Source organism: Lycium ferocissimum, chromosome 8 (assembly GCF_029784015.1).
Source record: "Lycium ferocissimum isolate CSIRO_LF1 chromosome 8, AGI_CSIRO_Lferr_CH_V1, whole genome shotgun sequence".
NCBI lineage: Eukaryota > Viridiplantae > Streptophyta > Magnoliopsida > Solanales > Solanaceae > Lycium > Lycium ferocissimum.
This window is the reverse complement of record NC_081349.1, coordinates 39,235,840-39,250,945: the sequence shown is the minus strand read 5'-3', so window position 1 is coordinate 39,250,945 and position 15,106 is coordinate 39,235,840. Positions and strand designations below refer to the sequence as shown.

The following is a 15,106-nucleotide window of genomic DNA, read 5'->3' as shown; positions in this document are numbered from 1 at the left end:
ATGGTAAATGGTGAGCCAACAGAAACATTTGATGCTAAAAGAGGATTGAGGCAGGGGGGACCGAATTTCCCCTTACCTCTTTGCTATAGCAATGGAGTACCTAAGCAGGCTTTAGATTTTAAATATCATCCAGGTGCTCTAAGTTGGGAATTACACACTTGAGCTTTGCGGATAGCTTGCTTCTTTTCTCTAAAGCCGATCTCGACTCTGTAGCCACCTTACAGAAACGTTTCAATATATTTTCTAAAGCTTCTGGACTTCAGGCAAACATGGGGAAAAGCTCCATTTATTTTGGAGGCACTATTCAAGATGTGATAAATGGAATTCTGACTCAAATGGGGTTTAGTCATGGTGATCTTCCCTTCAAATACTTAGGTATTCCATTGTCCACTAAAAAGCTCACCATAGTTCAATGGCTTCCTCTTATTGAGAAAATTATAGCAAGGATTACTTCATAGACACAAAAAATCTGCATATGCAGGTAGAATGCAGTTGGTGCAATCTGTCCTGTTTGGCATTCATGCCTATTAGGCATAATTATTTGTCATACCTTTTAAAGTGCTTAAAACTATAGATGCTCTTTGTAGAAGTTATGTGTGGTTTGGTACCAGTGTTGTGACCAAAAAAGCTCTTGTTGCTTGGGAAAGGGTATGCTCTCCAAAATCAGTAGGTGGATTCAATTTGATCAACTTGCAGCTATGGAACAAAGCAGTTATATCAAAAAACTGCTGGGATTTGGAGCACAAGCAAGTTAAACTTTGGATAAGATGGACCCATACTTTTTATATCAAAGGGACTCCTCTTAACGAAGTTGTGGTTTCACAACAAGTTTGTTGGATGGTTAAAAAGATCATTGAGGCTAGGCAGGTCTATGAACAATTTCAGACTCCAAGCAATTCAAATAGGGCATTGACCAAACAACTATATCTTCATTTGCTAGGACCTCAACAGAGAGTAAAGTGAAAATGCTTAATTTTTCAAAATTTTGCTCGACCAAAGGCCGTGTTTACCTTATCGTTACAATTGCAGAACAGATTGTTGACATCAGTCAGCTGGCTGCATAAATGGGGAATCAAAGTAGAACTTGAATGTGTGTTTTGTCAGAGTCAACATGAGACTAGAGACCATCTCTATGTACACTGTAGTTATGCCCAACAGGTTTGGACAAGGATTATGCAGTGGTTACAGAAGCAACAATTACACTGTACCACCTGGGATCAACACTTCAATGAAATTATCAGATGCTCTAATGGAAAATCTAGCAAGCTCAGATATTTAGGATGGTTTATGCTGATTTGTGTATGCTATTTGGATTGAGAGGAATCAAAGAGTATTTGAGAAGGCCGTAAGCTCAGATGCCATTTCCAGAGAGATTGTCTACATCTGTAGTGTTCGAGCTACTAAGGGGATTACACAAACTGTCCATCAACTTATTTATTACCTTAGTCTCCTTTTTTTTTTCCTTTTTTTTGTTGTAGTTGTTTTTCTGATTTGAGAATAGCAAGCTGTGTTTAAGCTTGGCTACAGTGTTGTAATTTTGACACTTTGGTGATTAATACAATCTGTTGAGAAAAGGCCATAAATAGTCCCTGAACTATGGGAGTAGGTCTAAAATGGTCCCTAAACTATACACTTACCGGATTTAGTCCTTTAACTATTTAAAAACTTATCAAATTTGGTCTCCGTCTATTTTTTTATACAAACAGCGTACAAACTCATAAACCTTCATGAGTTTATGAGACCGTCGGTTTTTTAAAATGACACCATCGGTTTTTAAATTTTTTTTTTTTTAACAAAACCGATCTCTTTTGGGTCGGTTTTTTTCGTCGATTTTAACCTACGCGATCCGTCGGTTACGAAACGCGAGAGAGATCTTGAGGAAAAAAAGTTGAGGTTAGATAACGAACTTGAGGAAAAGAAAGCAGGGAGAGAGAAATATAGGTCTGAGAAATGGTTTAACGATTAATCTCATGATGGTTTATGAGTTTGTACGTTGTTTGTATAAAAAAAATAGACGGAGACCAAATTTGATAAGTTTTTGAATAGTTAAAGGACTAAATCCGGTAAGTGTATAGTTCAGGGACCATTTTAGACCTACTCCCATAGTTCAGGGACTATTTATGGCGTTTTCTCACAATCTGTTGGTTACCAAAAAAAATAAAAATTCTGAAGGGCAATCACATTTCTAAAGATGAAAATATGCTTTAGGTAAATATAAATTTGTGTAACATTAACTGTGATGTGTTTGAAATTTTTAATTCGACCTTTTAGTTCTTAAAGTTGAAAATGTGAGAAAAACGAGTTTGTTTCCAACTATTTTATCAATTGAACCGTGCACGTAGTTTTATTCGTAGCATAAAACAACTATGTTACAAAATATAATACTCCACTTAACAGTTAATAACATAATGTAAATTTTACCACTTTAATAAGTTATGTTACGAAAAAATCAAAATAAGGGAGGTAAATGTGATATCGCAAACCAAAAGGAAGAGATGTGTGATAGAGACAAACCTGAGAGGAGATCTCTAAAATTATCCCAAAAAATTATTTAAAATAAAATAAAACAATAGAGGTAAGCATATCCCATATTATAAACCAAAAAGGAAGCAAGTACCACATAACCAAACTTGAGGGAGGTTTATGTAATTATATCTTTTAGTTTTTGGTTATAATGACTTTGTGGGAAGATCAATTTAACTTGAGTGACTTTGTAAGAAAAAATCTATAAGTTGAGTGACTTCATTGATACAACATTAAGTTAAGTGACTTTGCTAGATAATTTCACATACTTGAGTGACCTTTTGAGATATTTATTCGAGTAAAAGACGATCCCATATGGATCTTTTTTCCCAATTCATTTTTTCTCTAATAAACAACAGTCACATAAAAACATTACTACAAAATCAGAGTAAATATCTTAAAAGGTCACTCAACTTTGAGGAATTATTTAGCAAAGTCATTGAACTTTATTACATATCAATAAAATCATTCAACTTTGACATTTACTCTCATAAAATCACTCAACTAAATTGTCATAAAAAAAATATGACATGACAATATTAATTAATTTTTTTATGCCATGTAGACATGGACCCCACAAATTAAAAAAAATAAATTAATACCTCAATATCCACCCACCAACCCTTCATTTAAAACTCATTTTCTTTGTTGTTTCTACCTTATTTTTATGTGTGCTCTTATTCTTTTTCTTGAAATTGTTTTCTTATTTATTTATTGCACTGTCCTTCTTTTTAGCTTCTACAATTTTCTATTCGTCTCTATTTTCTAATCTTTCTACTTTGTTTACGTATATCTATTTAATAGATAAGACTTACTCATACAAGATATTTACACCAAATCAATATGTATGAATTTTATTATAATTAAGAAATAAATAAAATAAAAACACATATTAATTAATCATAATTAAAGAATATATAGAAACACGTGAATGTTATTTTTGGTCTGGCTGAAAGGAAGAGGCCACATAGGACCGGTTGGACCCTTTCCTTTTGTTAGCAACAACAATTTTATTTTATTTTTACCAAAAAAAAAAAAATTTTGGTTAATATACATTGGAATTAAGGTTAAAAATAAATCCCTTGGCATTAGTGTTTTCAATGAGTCAATTGAAATTTAACAACTTAGCTCTCACGTAAAGTGTCTAAAGTAGTAGATTAATTTTTATACATTAAATTTTAGAAAAAACTGAAATGTATATCCAAAAATTAAAATATGAATTTATTTTATTTTATTTGTGGGGTCCATGTCTACATGTTATAAAAAAAATTGATTAATATTGCCATGTCAAATTTCTTTGATGACACATTTAGTTGAGTGATTTTATGAGAGTAAAGGCCAAAGTTGAGTGATTTTATTGATATGTAGCAAAGTTTAGTGAATTTGCCACATAATTACTCAAAGTTGAGTGACCTTTTGAGATATTTACTCTACAAAATCACTGTGAAATTGAAAATGAAAAAGTACTCTCAATAACGAAAACAAATTGGGCTTAAAGATAAAATGAAGGTGGACCAAAAAAAAAACAAATTGGGCTTAAAGATAAAATGAAGTTGGACCAAAAAGAATTTCGATTGCAACTTCTATTTAGCTTGGACTATTGGAAAACGTATGAGGTTTCTGTTAATTTATTGGGTCTTTGACATATATATACATCTTAAGGAGAAATATTTACGAAACGTGACGATAGTTTTATATTTACAAAACATAACATTAAAAATCCTATACAAAACATGCTTTATATTTAAAAAAAAAATTATTTTTAAATTTTTTTTTTTTTTTTTAAAAATATTTTTTTTAATTTTTTTTATTTTTTTAAAAAATTAATATTTTTTTTTTGCTCAAAAACTTATGTATGAAAGTTGTATGAAATGTGTATATCTCGCTCAAGACTTAAAAAGTTTGCTCAAAATTTAGTGTATGAAATGTGTATATTTCGTTCAAGGCTTAAAAAATCATTCCAAATTGTGTGTATGAAAACAATATGAAATTTGTATCTTGCTCATGTCTTAAAATTTCGCTCACATTTTCATGTATAAAGTTCATGTTAGATTTACGTAAAATTAATACAACTACAACAACATTGTAACAATTTTCATACAATATTCAAGGCTTAAAGTTTTCGCTCAAAATTTTGTATATGAAAATTATATTAAAAATTTTGCTCACACATACACATTTCATACAACTTTCATACACGAAATATGAGGTAATTTTTTAAGCCATTGAGCAAAAAAAAAAAAAAATTAATATTTAAAAAAAATATATAAAAATTATTATTTTAAAATATATATATATATTTACGGAAAAAAAAATAAAAAAAAAACGAAAAATATATGAAAATCCGTCATTTTTTGTAATATATCGTTATGTTTTGTAAATAAGGAAAACTATCGTTACGTTTCGTAAATATTTCTCCTTAACATGTATATATACGTAGTTTTCCCTAATTTATTTGGGAGTTCCATCAATTGAACCAAACATGCTCAATTTTCGTAAACTTAGAAAATCATCTGTGCTTAATGTAATACAATGGAGACGAAAATATACTTACCCAAACTTACGTAATCATTTGAGTAAAATTTATAACTCCCCAAATTGAAATGTACATACACCAGCTGGTGTTATACTAAATGACAAATACTCTTTTATCCTTATACATAAATTTGAAATCCTAGTCTTGGTGGATATAATTTTTTTTTTTCCTTCAGAAACCAAAAGTTCATCCCCAGAAGCTTTATCCTCTGTTTGGATGGTTGTTTTCCGTGGTTCATTAGGCTATGGTACGGTCCGCATCATGGTTTGATATAAAATTAATTTTGAAGGGGAGCTTTTTTTCGGATTCAAATTTGGATTAATGCGAGTCTGTAAGATAAAATAAAAGAATAAAATACGGGCCATTCACACAAATGCCCTTATTTTGGGGTGGTCTTTAATTTTTACCCTTCGGCACTTTAAGTGGCCGAAAATACCCTTGAGATTCGGAGTTCGAACCCAAGCAGAGTATACAAAAAAAAAAAATCGCAAGATATAATTTCGTAGCAAATTAGGCCTATTCGGGCAGAAATTAAGGCCTAACTTCTGTAGAGTTAAAAAAAAAAAAAATCTGCCTTGTGAAATTTCGCAAGGCAAAAGCATAAATAAATTCTGCTTTATAAGGTAGAATTTTCGCGAACCCTTGCCTTGAGAAATTGTTCGATTTTAGTCCATGTGTTATAATTATATTCTAGTTTTGATCCTTGTGTAATTTGACTAACCATATTTAACCTTCAATTAAGATAAACGTGCGATTTTAGTCCCTCAAACTAACGGAAGTTAAAAACTTAACGAAATTAATATTTAAAAACAAATAAAAAAGAGAAAAATAAAATTAAAATGAGTTTTGGAGCTACGATTCAATGGTAAATGCTCAAATGATTACTTGGCTCTATCTTCTTCTTCTTTGGAATTTCAAGGTAAAAATGAGAGAGTCCTTGGTAACTTCCATCGGCATCTTCTTGTTGGAGAAGTCTTGGCATCTTCTTGTTGGAGAAGTCTTAGGTTAAATTTTAAAACTTTTTTATAGTCGTAGTATTTTTTTTAAAAAAATAGTTAATTATATCATCTTGAGAGTCATGATTTGGCCACACAAATATACTCATTCCTCCTTAAATGATAAAGCTAAAATCAAATTTAATAAAAAATATAAAATACAGAATTATAAAAAGATAAGAAAAGAAGAAAATTCAGTAATGTTCTTCAGAATTGGACAAGAAAAATGCGGATCCAATTTGATTACATGGTGACTCTAGTTCTTGTCCTTAACTTCGGTGAGGGTATAGTTGCGGATCTCATTTGATAGATCAAGAACACCACAAGTCTAAAGATTAGAGATGAAGAGGGATGAGTAGTCGATGGAAAACCTATGCATGGATGCTTGACAATGGCGGCCAGACATTCATAGGACATTTACCTTTTTTTGGTAATTAAAATATTTTATTTACCAAGGGAAAATATGTACAATCAGAACAAAACCCCACAGTTGGGCATGATCCCAACTCTGCCAAAGTCTAGTATTTCCTTCCCAGTTTCTTAACTCCTCTCCTATACATGTGATCAATCTACTTCTTCCTACTTTCTCCTACGGATAGTAATTCAAATCTTTAAGCACCCCAACCAACTTCGGAAACATAGCACCCCTGCAATGCATTTCTCGTACTATGAGCTTGTAAATAACCTCGGCAGATCTCTGTTCATTTTGAAATATCCTATTGTTTCTTTCCTGCCAGATGAAATATATGCTACAGGCCAACATCACTCTATAAACTTGAGCTTTAGCATTCTTGCCATTTGCATATTGTATTGCCCAACTTTGTTCTTCAGTCCACTTCAGAGCTTCCCTTTGCACCCCTTGCCACGTTAACATCTTAGTCCAGATAGTTCTGGATTAAGACATTTACCTTTATTTTCTTCAATTCTCAAAATTGATACAGTAATAAATAATGATTCCGTTAAATTTTTAACTTCTGTTAGTTTGAGAGATTAAAATCGCACGTCTATGTTATTTGAAGGTTAAATATGTTTAGTTAAATTATACAAAGATCAAAACTGGAATAAAGATATAACATAAGGATTAAAATTGCCATTTTTCCTTTTTTTTTTCTTACTGTGCGGAAATTTAAATTCAAAACCTCTAGATATTTTTGATCACCTTTTTAATCAAAAATAAAAAACCAGCAATTTGAGGGACTAAAATTAAAGACATCGCATTTGAAGGACAATCCGCCCAAAAAAATGATAAAATACGTAGTGCAAATTTTCTTTAACCCCACCATCCACTCCGTAGTCGAAAGTGGACAAATGATTCCTTCTTGTGCGACTTGTCACAAACTTTGTTCAACCCTCTTACGACCTCTTAAAACCCCTGGAAACTTCCAGACCTCACGTCTTCAGTCTTCCAGAAACTTCCACACACTCAACCCTACTACTCTCATCAGGCCCATTTCCGTCATTTCAGTTACTCTTCAGTCTATCGCCTGCGTTTCAACCATGGCTAGCGGTGGAGAAAACGGAGTTACGTTTCAGTTGACTCCGTCGAATTTGTTGAAGATTCAGAAAGGTGATATTACTCAGTGGTCCGTTGACGGATCATCTGATGCTATTGTAAGTATCAGTATCTCTACCTTTATATATGCGTTTAGCTGAATCATTTCTAATTTTATAGAGATAATAGTCAAAAACACACTGAAGTATCACATGGTGCAGTTTCCCTACCTGAACGTATCACACTTGGTGCGTGTTGGACGAAATTTTATGGGCAAATTAAGCTGTCCTGAACGATTCAAACACTTGGTCTAGTCAGCTTCGATATGTTTGAACTCGCAAAAAAGTGACACTTCATGTGTGTTATTAGCTGAATCATTTCTGATTTTAACATTGAGATAATGGTAAAAAACACACCTGAAGTATCACTTTTTCATAAACTATTAGATGATTACATTTTCGTTTTCTATCTATCAAACACACTTTGAAATTAATAAGTCAACTTTGGTACAAAATTTAATGGACAAATTAAGTTGTCACACGCCTTTTGGCGATTGTATTCAAACACTTGGTCTAGTCAGCTTCGATATGTTTGAACTCGCAAAAAAGTGACACTTCAGGTGTGTTTTTAGCTGAATCATTTCTGATTTTAACATTGAGATAATGGTAAAAAACACACCTGAAGTATCACTTTTTTGCGAGTTTCCTACCTGAACTATTAGATGATTGCATTTTCGTTTTCTAATTGAACTATCATCACTTTTTTGCGAGTTTCCTACCTGAACTATTAGATGATTGCATTTTCGTTTTCTACTTGAACTATCACCAATTATTTATCAAGACACACTTCGAAATTAATAAGTCAACTGCCATGTGTACAAAATTTAATGGACAAATTAAGTTGTCACACGCCTTTTGGCGATTGTATTCAAACACTTGGTCTAGTCTTTTGAACAGGTGTGTTTTTAGCTGAATCATTTCTGATTTTAACATTGAGATAATTAAAAAAACACACTGAAGTATTACTTTTTTGCGAGAACTATGAGTTGCTTGCATTTTCGACCTGAACTATTACAGCTATTTATCAAAACACACTTTGGAATTAATGAGTCAGCTGCCATGTGGACGAAATTTTATGGGCAAATTAAGCTGTCACGCGCCTTTAGGGGATTGTATTCAAACACTTGGTCTAGTCAACCTCAAGGTGATGAATAGGTGGTGGTAGTTCAGGTAGGAAACTCGCAAAAAATGATACTTCAGGCGTGTTTTTGACCATTATCTCAATTTTAAAATGTTCGAACTAAAAAAGTTTGAAAGATGTTATGAATCCATGTGTACAGTTTGATTCAAAACTAGAAGTGTATCTTATTGATGTTCAATCAAAGTGCAAACTCAGGTGGTTTTTGTTTGATAGGCTGGTATATTTATTTTTACAGTTTCTCAAATTTCATTTGTTTGTAGAGTTTTTTTTCAAAAAAAAAAAAAAGTAATCCCTTTGTTTCAATTTATGTGAACCTATTTGAAAAAAGACATTTAGTTTAAGAAAGAAAGGCATACTTTTGAAACTTGTGGTCTTAAACATGACAGTAACATTTATGTGGCGATAAGACTTTTGAATCTTGTCGTCTTAATCATATCATAACAAGCGGAGCCAGGATTTTTAGTTTATGGGTTCTGGAATACAATTCTTTTGTTAAAATCTAAGCTACAAGTTTTGCCGACATTTGGTAACTCATTATGTCTTGGAAATTTCTGAGATAGTTGTATTCTCAGAACATAACATAGTAGTAGTATTGCATCAACAATTGTCTGATACTAGGTTGGATATGACAGTTCCTGTCTGCAATTTCTTTTACTGATTTTAGGTTCAACACTAAGTGCAACAAAGTACTTCTATTTTAACAAGTTTCATTGGCTCTTGATCAAAACAAGCATGTGAGAATGTCTTTCAAAGGTGAGACCACTTACAGGGAACAAACCCTACATTTTACCTATAACTACCTCATTAATTCCAATCATATTCAGCCTATCACCAGCTCCAATTGTAGGAATGACATCCACAACTCTTGGATGCAAATATATCTTTTTTCCTCCAATGAGCTTTGATGGCAAAGTCATATTAGCACACCTTAGCAGACTTGTCTTTTTTTCCAGCTTTCCCCTCTATGCAATTGCCAGTACTTATGCCTTCTGAAGTGTCATACTGCCAGTTTGGTAATTACGAAGTACAAACAAGATTTCGAGGGTGGACACACTCTTCGATAAAAAGTTGGGCTTTTGTGAAGCATTTTTGATCTGGAGCAGAACAATGTTATTTGTTCCATCACCAAAATCAACATCTTTATTTTTGACTTGATTCTTATACGTTTTGTTTCTTAGAGAAGTTTAATTGGAAAAAGTTGAAGATCAGATAATGAAATATAGCAGGTTGGCTATATCGACAGCTTACCTAACTGAACAGTATTAACTTTAACTTTGTATTCAGCTTGACTTCAGATTTACTCGTCTGTAAATATCAGAAGTACTTTGGATTCATTTGTGAAATATAAACAATTCCAAGCACAATGAAAGAGGAACGCAGAACCCCTATGTATTTTCAAGAAATAAAATATCCAATACACCTTCGCTGATGTAATTTTTCAGTGCTGTCTGAGGCCTGTCTTTGGGGCTTATGATATATTTCATTCTGTCTATACTTCATGATATTGTGTTCGATTGTGGCCTTTATCTTTGCACCACTTTTATACAGGTCAATCCTGCCAATGAGCGAATGCTGGGTGGTGGTGGTGCTGATGGAGGTAATTCTCTAATCTACTGCTGATTATTTTCTATGATCTATGTGGTCTAATTTGATTTTTTTCCATTTCTAGCCATTCATCGAGCTGCTGGTCCAGAATTACGAGCTGCATGCTATAAAGCACCAGAGGTGCGTCCTGGAGTTCGGTGCCCAACAGGAGAAGCAAGGATTACCCCGTATGTGCTCAGTCTTTGGTTTCAATAATGCATTAGAACCATCAGTTTTTATAGTATGTTGTCAGTAAACTTACATTATGGTGGGAAAATATTGCAGAGGTTTCCAATTGCCAGCTTCTCATGTAATCCACACTGTTGGACCCATATATGATGCTGTCCCAAATCCTAAAGCCTTTTTGACAAATTCATATAGGTTTGTGAATGCTTGTTTAATATTCCTCTTAAATTGATATAATTTTCATACCTTATTTGATTCTCTTTTCTCTTAACTATACTGCAGAAATAGCCTGCGCGTGGCAAAAGAGAACAACATTCAGTATATTGCTTTTCCTGCCATATCATGTGGGGTTTTCGGGTGAGTTCACATGGATTAACCATGCATTTCAAGTTTATAGGAACTTTGAGCTGATTTAGCTATGCTTGTGATGAGTTCCTTTTCAAAGCGAAATTATCCACCAGCTATTGAGGATGAAGGAAGAATATGTTGGAGTACTACAGAATAAGTTTGCTGCGTTATCTGACTTTTCATTACCTGGATAGTGGTTGTCTATTTTTCCTTTTATGTTCTGTAGGGGGCTGACTAAAATGAAAATTGTTGCTCTAGCGAACTTACATCAAGAAATGAATTCAATTGTTATGTTATTATCACAGCTTACTAGTTCTGTGTTCTGAATCTTTCTTTCTTCATTTTGCCACTTAAAATTAGCTAACCCTTATTTTTGTTGGCACAAATTGTCACATAAAATATGCAGTCAGTTCCTTTTTCTGTTTGTTTCATTGTGTGTCATGCAATAAATTCTGCACAAATAAGTTTCTATATCCTGGTGATTTATGTTGATTGTTGAATGAGAAAATTCGTTTAATAGTTCTTAGTCTGAGCATATCATAGAACAAACCTTTTAAATATAACTATGTTTACATTCTTTTTTAGGCTACCGACTTTAACTATTTCCACATGGTGCATATGATTTGGAACTTCCATTTTATGAGTAGTACTATCTGTGCTAACTTGTTTGCATGTTGGTGAGCTAGGAGAAATAATTTGCAGTATGATCTCCTTTTAGGAATAATATAGAACCTTTGCTGCTATGGACGGTTTCTTCTGCTTAATCTTCATTTTTTTTGGTACTTAACAGATATCCTTACGATGAAGCTGCCACTGTCGCTATATCTACTGTCAAAGAATTTGGCAGTGACCTCAAAGAGGTATTGTCTGCTTATGGATTTTGGTTTGCTTAGAACTTGATTAGCAATATGGTCACATATTTGTTTAGACTAGAAAATACTTGTTCTTATCTTATGTTGGTGAAATTGTTCACCAGAAGCAGCAATATCGATAATGGCGGATGTGGCTCCACGTTAGTGATAGTATGTTGGTATCTTTCTAGTTTTCTCTTTTGCTGATAAATGTGGATAGTAAATTACCTTCGCCTAGATAGTACCCAAGAAAGTGGTTGTATATAAGAATTGTAAAGGCTCAAGACCACCATGGAACAGCCTGAGCCTCTTCACTGCCGTACAGTATTATGACAGAAAAATATAAAGAAGTCTGAGAAAACACTCCTAATTATTTGGAGTTAATTTTTCCATGATTCAACGCTCTGAATCTCTTTCTTTTCTAGTGAAGTCACAAAAGGCGCATGGGGACAACATTCTCGGTTAGTCCATACCTGAAAAACTTTCTTGTTCTGGAATGAAGATACATATTTTTGCCCAATCGATTTTGTATCCAAACAATGAGAACAGAAAGTCCAACAGTAAGCCACTACCTTGAAATGCTGCCTGAGATTCCCCTGTGGTTTTTGCCCAAAACAAATTGGCTAGTGAAAAGCCTGGCATGTTCCTCTGGAGGAGTGAACTTTTTGAAATTCATGGAATCCTATGCTGTATGTCTTTTATTGCACGCTGTTCTGATTGAAGTGAGAGATTTAATAACTAATTGAAGCATAATGCTCATAACATTGCCATTTAAATGTCATGTGGCAGTGGTATGTGTTGTATCGTGCAACTTCAACGTTTTTATTTCCCCTGTACTGGACTTGACAACTTTCTTGTATGCTTTTTTATGATTGCACATCTGGAACTTGGAAATTATTTCAATTTTAGCTATGACCTTAGATGGAAGTTCTGGAATAGCTGGTGTGCTCTTATTTCAACTTTTAATCCCTTAGAACTAGAAGCAGCAGAATCTGCCGGATGCTTAGCTGTTAAAGTTCTTCTTTGGGAACCACTTGGAGTGAGAAGGGAGAAAAGGCTTTCTGTGGCTTCAAAAGAGATTCCACCCCCCTCCACCCGCGGGATGTGGAATTGAATTACCAATAAGCTATAAAAGAGACATATCTAATTGTTGAAACACTGCAATTGCTTGAATAACTATTCTAGTTGTTCTTGCTTAGTTCTATTACTTTGATCATGAATGTCTGAAATAACCTAATATCATTTTTAGATGGCATTGGCTGAGGGACTTTTTGAGTTTCACTGGTAGGTGAGAGGAATTCTTGGTTGGTTGGATGTTAAGACTGCCTCACAGATTGCAGTGAAGATGTTTTCATTAGAAGATGTCCTTTAATACTTTTTCTTCTTCTTTTCCTTTCTGGCACACCTTTTCTTTGTTGAGAAAGGTAACAATATCATATATCATCATCACAAAGGTTGTGCATAAACCATAGTATTACCTTTCAAAAAGAAACAAAATAATCTCCTTGCTCTTATTCCAAGGATTCTCTGATATTTATGAGAGATTCAGCTTCATCTAGGAGATGATCTTTGCACCAAAAATAAAATAAAGACAGGCAGTTCATCTTGACTTTCTCGACAGAGTTGCGGGTTTCTTCAAAGCATCTTGTGTTGTTTCTCTCCTTCCACACAATCCACCGTGCTCAAGCAGGTATTACTTGCCTCCATTTTGTCTGTCTAGCAGTACCTGCAGTATTATTCCAGCATGCCAACAGCTCTGTATTCTTAGGCACAGCCCACCTGATTCCTTTAATGTTGAGAAAAAGTTGCAATTTTGCCAAATCTGGCCAGTAACTTTTTATTTATGGCCGAGAAACCCATCTGGAGCCATCCCTTTCGGCTAACCGCAGGCTGCGAAACTTCCTCTCTATCATTCTCCTCCTAAATACCATAATTAGTTCGCTTGCTGTAGGACTCAAACCATGAGCTTAGACATAAGTTTCTCAATCATTTCCAATTGAGCTAACTCCTAGGGGCCAAATCTGGTCTGTAACTTCAGTGTTGGAAGAGATGATTTATGCTCTCAGAATCTTTCCACACGAGAAACATTTAGAACACAGCTTCAACCCTATTCCTCAATAAATTTTCACTTTCCATATTTCCTTCCAAGGCCATTTGGATCCCTGTTGCCGACTGTGATATTGAGTGTTGTATCTGCTGATTTACAGTGTACACCCCTTCACATTCTAATCTGAAACTTTAAATTACTTGTCAAGATGTGGAAAAGAGCAGGTCAAAATGCCTATTCCACCCACAAATGATTTTTAATGTTATTCAAATTAAAAGTGGTATGCCCCTTTTATAGTTCGCTTCAAATGCTGCAGTGCTACCAAAATCGTATTTTGTTCTGAAAAAATAGAATGTATTTGGCATAGTTTTTCTTAAATAACTTTTTTGAGCACCATTACATTTTTTCTTGCTTAGGATCATATTTGGACAGTTTGAGCTCAGTGGTGACTACAGTTGTGCCCTCTTGCATCTGTCATAATTGCAGGTACACTTTGTGCTGTTTTCAGATGAAATTTATGATGCATGGGTGAAGGCAGCGAATGAACAGTTGCAGAACTGATCAGATGTTTCTCGAGTCTTTGGAAAATGAAGTTTGTGGTGATGGATGTTGGTGAATCATGACATGATTAGATATTTAAATGTCAAGAAGAGGAGTCTGCTGAATATGAATTATGTAGTTTGTACTTTACTACTCATCCTTGTGTAGCAGAATAACGCCATCATATGGTTTATGCTCTTAGCTGAAGTTAGTATTAGCTAGCAACCGTTGTATGAAACTATTTGCTAGACTTGTTAGGAGAGGGACAAAACGTGAAGTATTGTCAATGTGATGATTGTGAACATACCTTTTCTCTTTGATGTTGTCAATAAATAAACCTCACCGAATCAAGTTAGAAGTCTATAGACGTTGTGTGTGCTGCAATGAAAATTACCAGTTAAGTTCACCACATATAGCTGATTTTTCGTCATAGTAATGCTGGTTAGTCAGGTCTGTTTGAGAATTTTGTTGATGGTTTGAAGCAATTCATCTCAACATAAAGTTCTGCATAAATAATACGGTATTTGGTTGTCCGATTAGTGCTTGGTTGGCAGTATTAAATAACACTTGCATTAAGTTATTTGAGAATTTATGTATTATTTTATGCATGATAAAGTAAAGAATAAGGCTGCCTGTATTGAATATATGTGGATTAAACTATTTAAAAACAAATATTGCCCTTTAAAGAAGTAGTTCACGTATAAAAATCTCTAAGCATTATAACAGCTCTACATTATAATTTTTGTATAAAAGATTTCTTTCTTATTAATCACTATATAACAACTTGTAAGGGTGGCTAGGTTG

At 33.7% G+C, this 15,106-nt stretch overlaps 2 protein-coding genes across 2 annotated transcripts; both read left to right on the top strand.

Moving 5' to 3' along the window:
- On the top strand, nt 1-1,279 carry LOC132066336 (uncharacterized). Its single transcript, XM_059459662.1, has 4 exons — nt 1-133; nt 214-375; nt 575-959; nt 1,159-1,279. The coding sequence occupies exons 1-4, from the start codon at nt 1-3 to the stop codon at nt 1,277-1,279; spliced, it is 801 nt and encodes a 266-aa protein (XP_059315645.1).
- A 6,028-nt stretch (nt 1,280-7,307) lies between these two features.
- Nucleotides 7,308-14,617, top strand: LOC132068407 (uncharacterized). The gene is made up of 7 exons (XM_059461979.1): nt 7,308-7,665; nt 10,295-10,343; nt 10,416-10,518; nt 10,616-10,711; nt 10,799-10,873; nt 11,655-11,724; nt 14,249-14,617. The coding sequence occupies exons 1-7, from the start codon at nt 7,363-7,365 to the stop codon at nt 14,321-14,323; spliced, it is 771 nt and encodes a 256-aa protein (XP_059317962.1). The 5' UTR covers nt 7,308-7,362; the 3' UTR covers nt 14,324-14,617.
- Nucleotides 14,618-15,106: the final 489 nt, after the last annotated feature.

What these genes read in the sequence shown, in the direction of transcription:
- LOC132066336 (XM_059459662.1), top strand. Translation starts at nt 1, where the DNA reads ATGGTAAATGGTGAGCCAACAGAAACATTTGATGCTAAAAGAGGATTG. An exon ending in AGATTTTAAATATCATCCAG is followed by an intron (nt 134 to 213) that starts GTGCTCTAAGTT and finishes TCGACTCTGTAG; the next exon opens with CCACCTTACAGAAACGTTTC. An exon ending in GGACCTCAACAGAGAGTAAA is followed by an intron (nt 960 to 1,158) that starts GTGAAAATGCTT and finishes TATGCCCAACAG; the next exon opens with GTTTGGACAAGGATTATGCA.
- LOC132068407 (XM_059461979.1), top strand. Translation starts at nt 7,363, where the DNA reads ATGATTCCTTCTTGTGCGACTTGTCACAAACTTTGTTCAACCCTCTTA. An exon ending in GGAGAAGCAAGGATTACCCC is followed by an intron (nt 10,519 to 10,615) that starts GTATGTGCTCAG and finishes AAAATATTGCAG; the next exon opens with AGGTTTCCAATTGCCAGCTT. An exon ending in TTGGCAGTGACCTCAAAGAG is followed by an intron (nt 11,725 to 14,248) that starts GTATTGTCTGCT and finishes TCATAATTGCAG; the next exon opens with GTACACTTTGTGCTGTTTTC.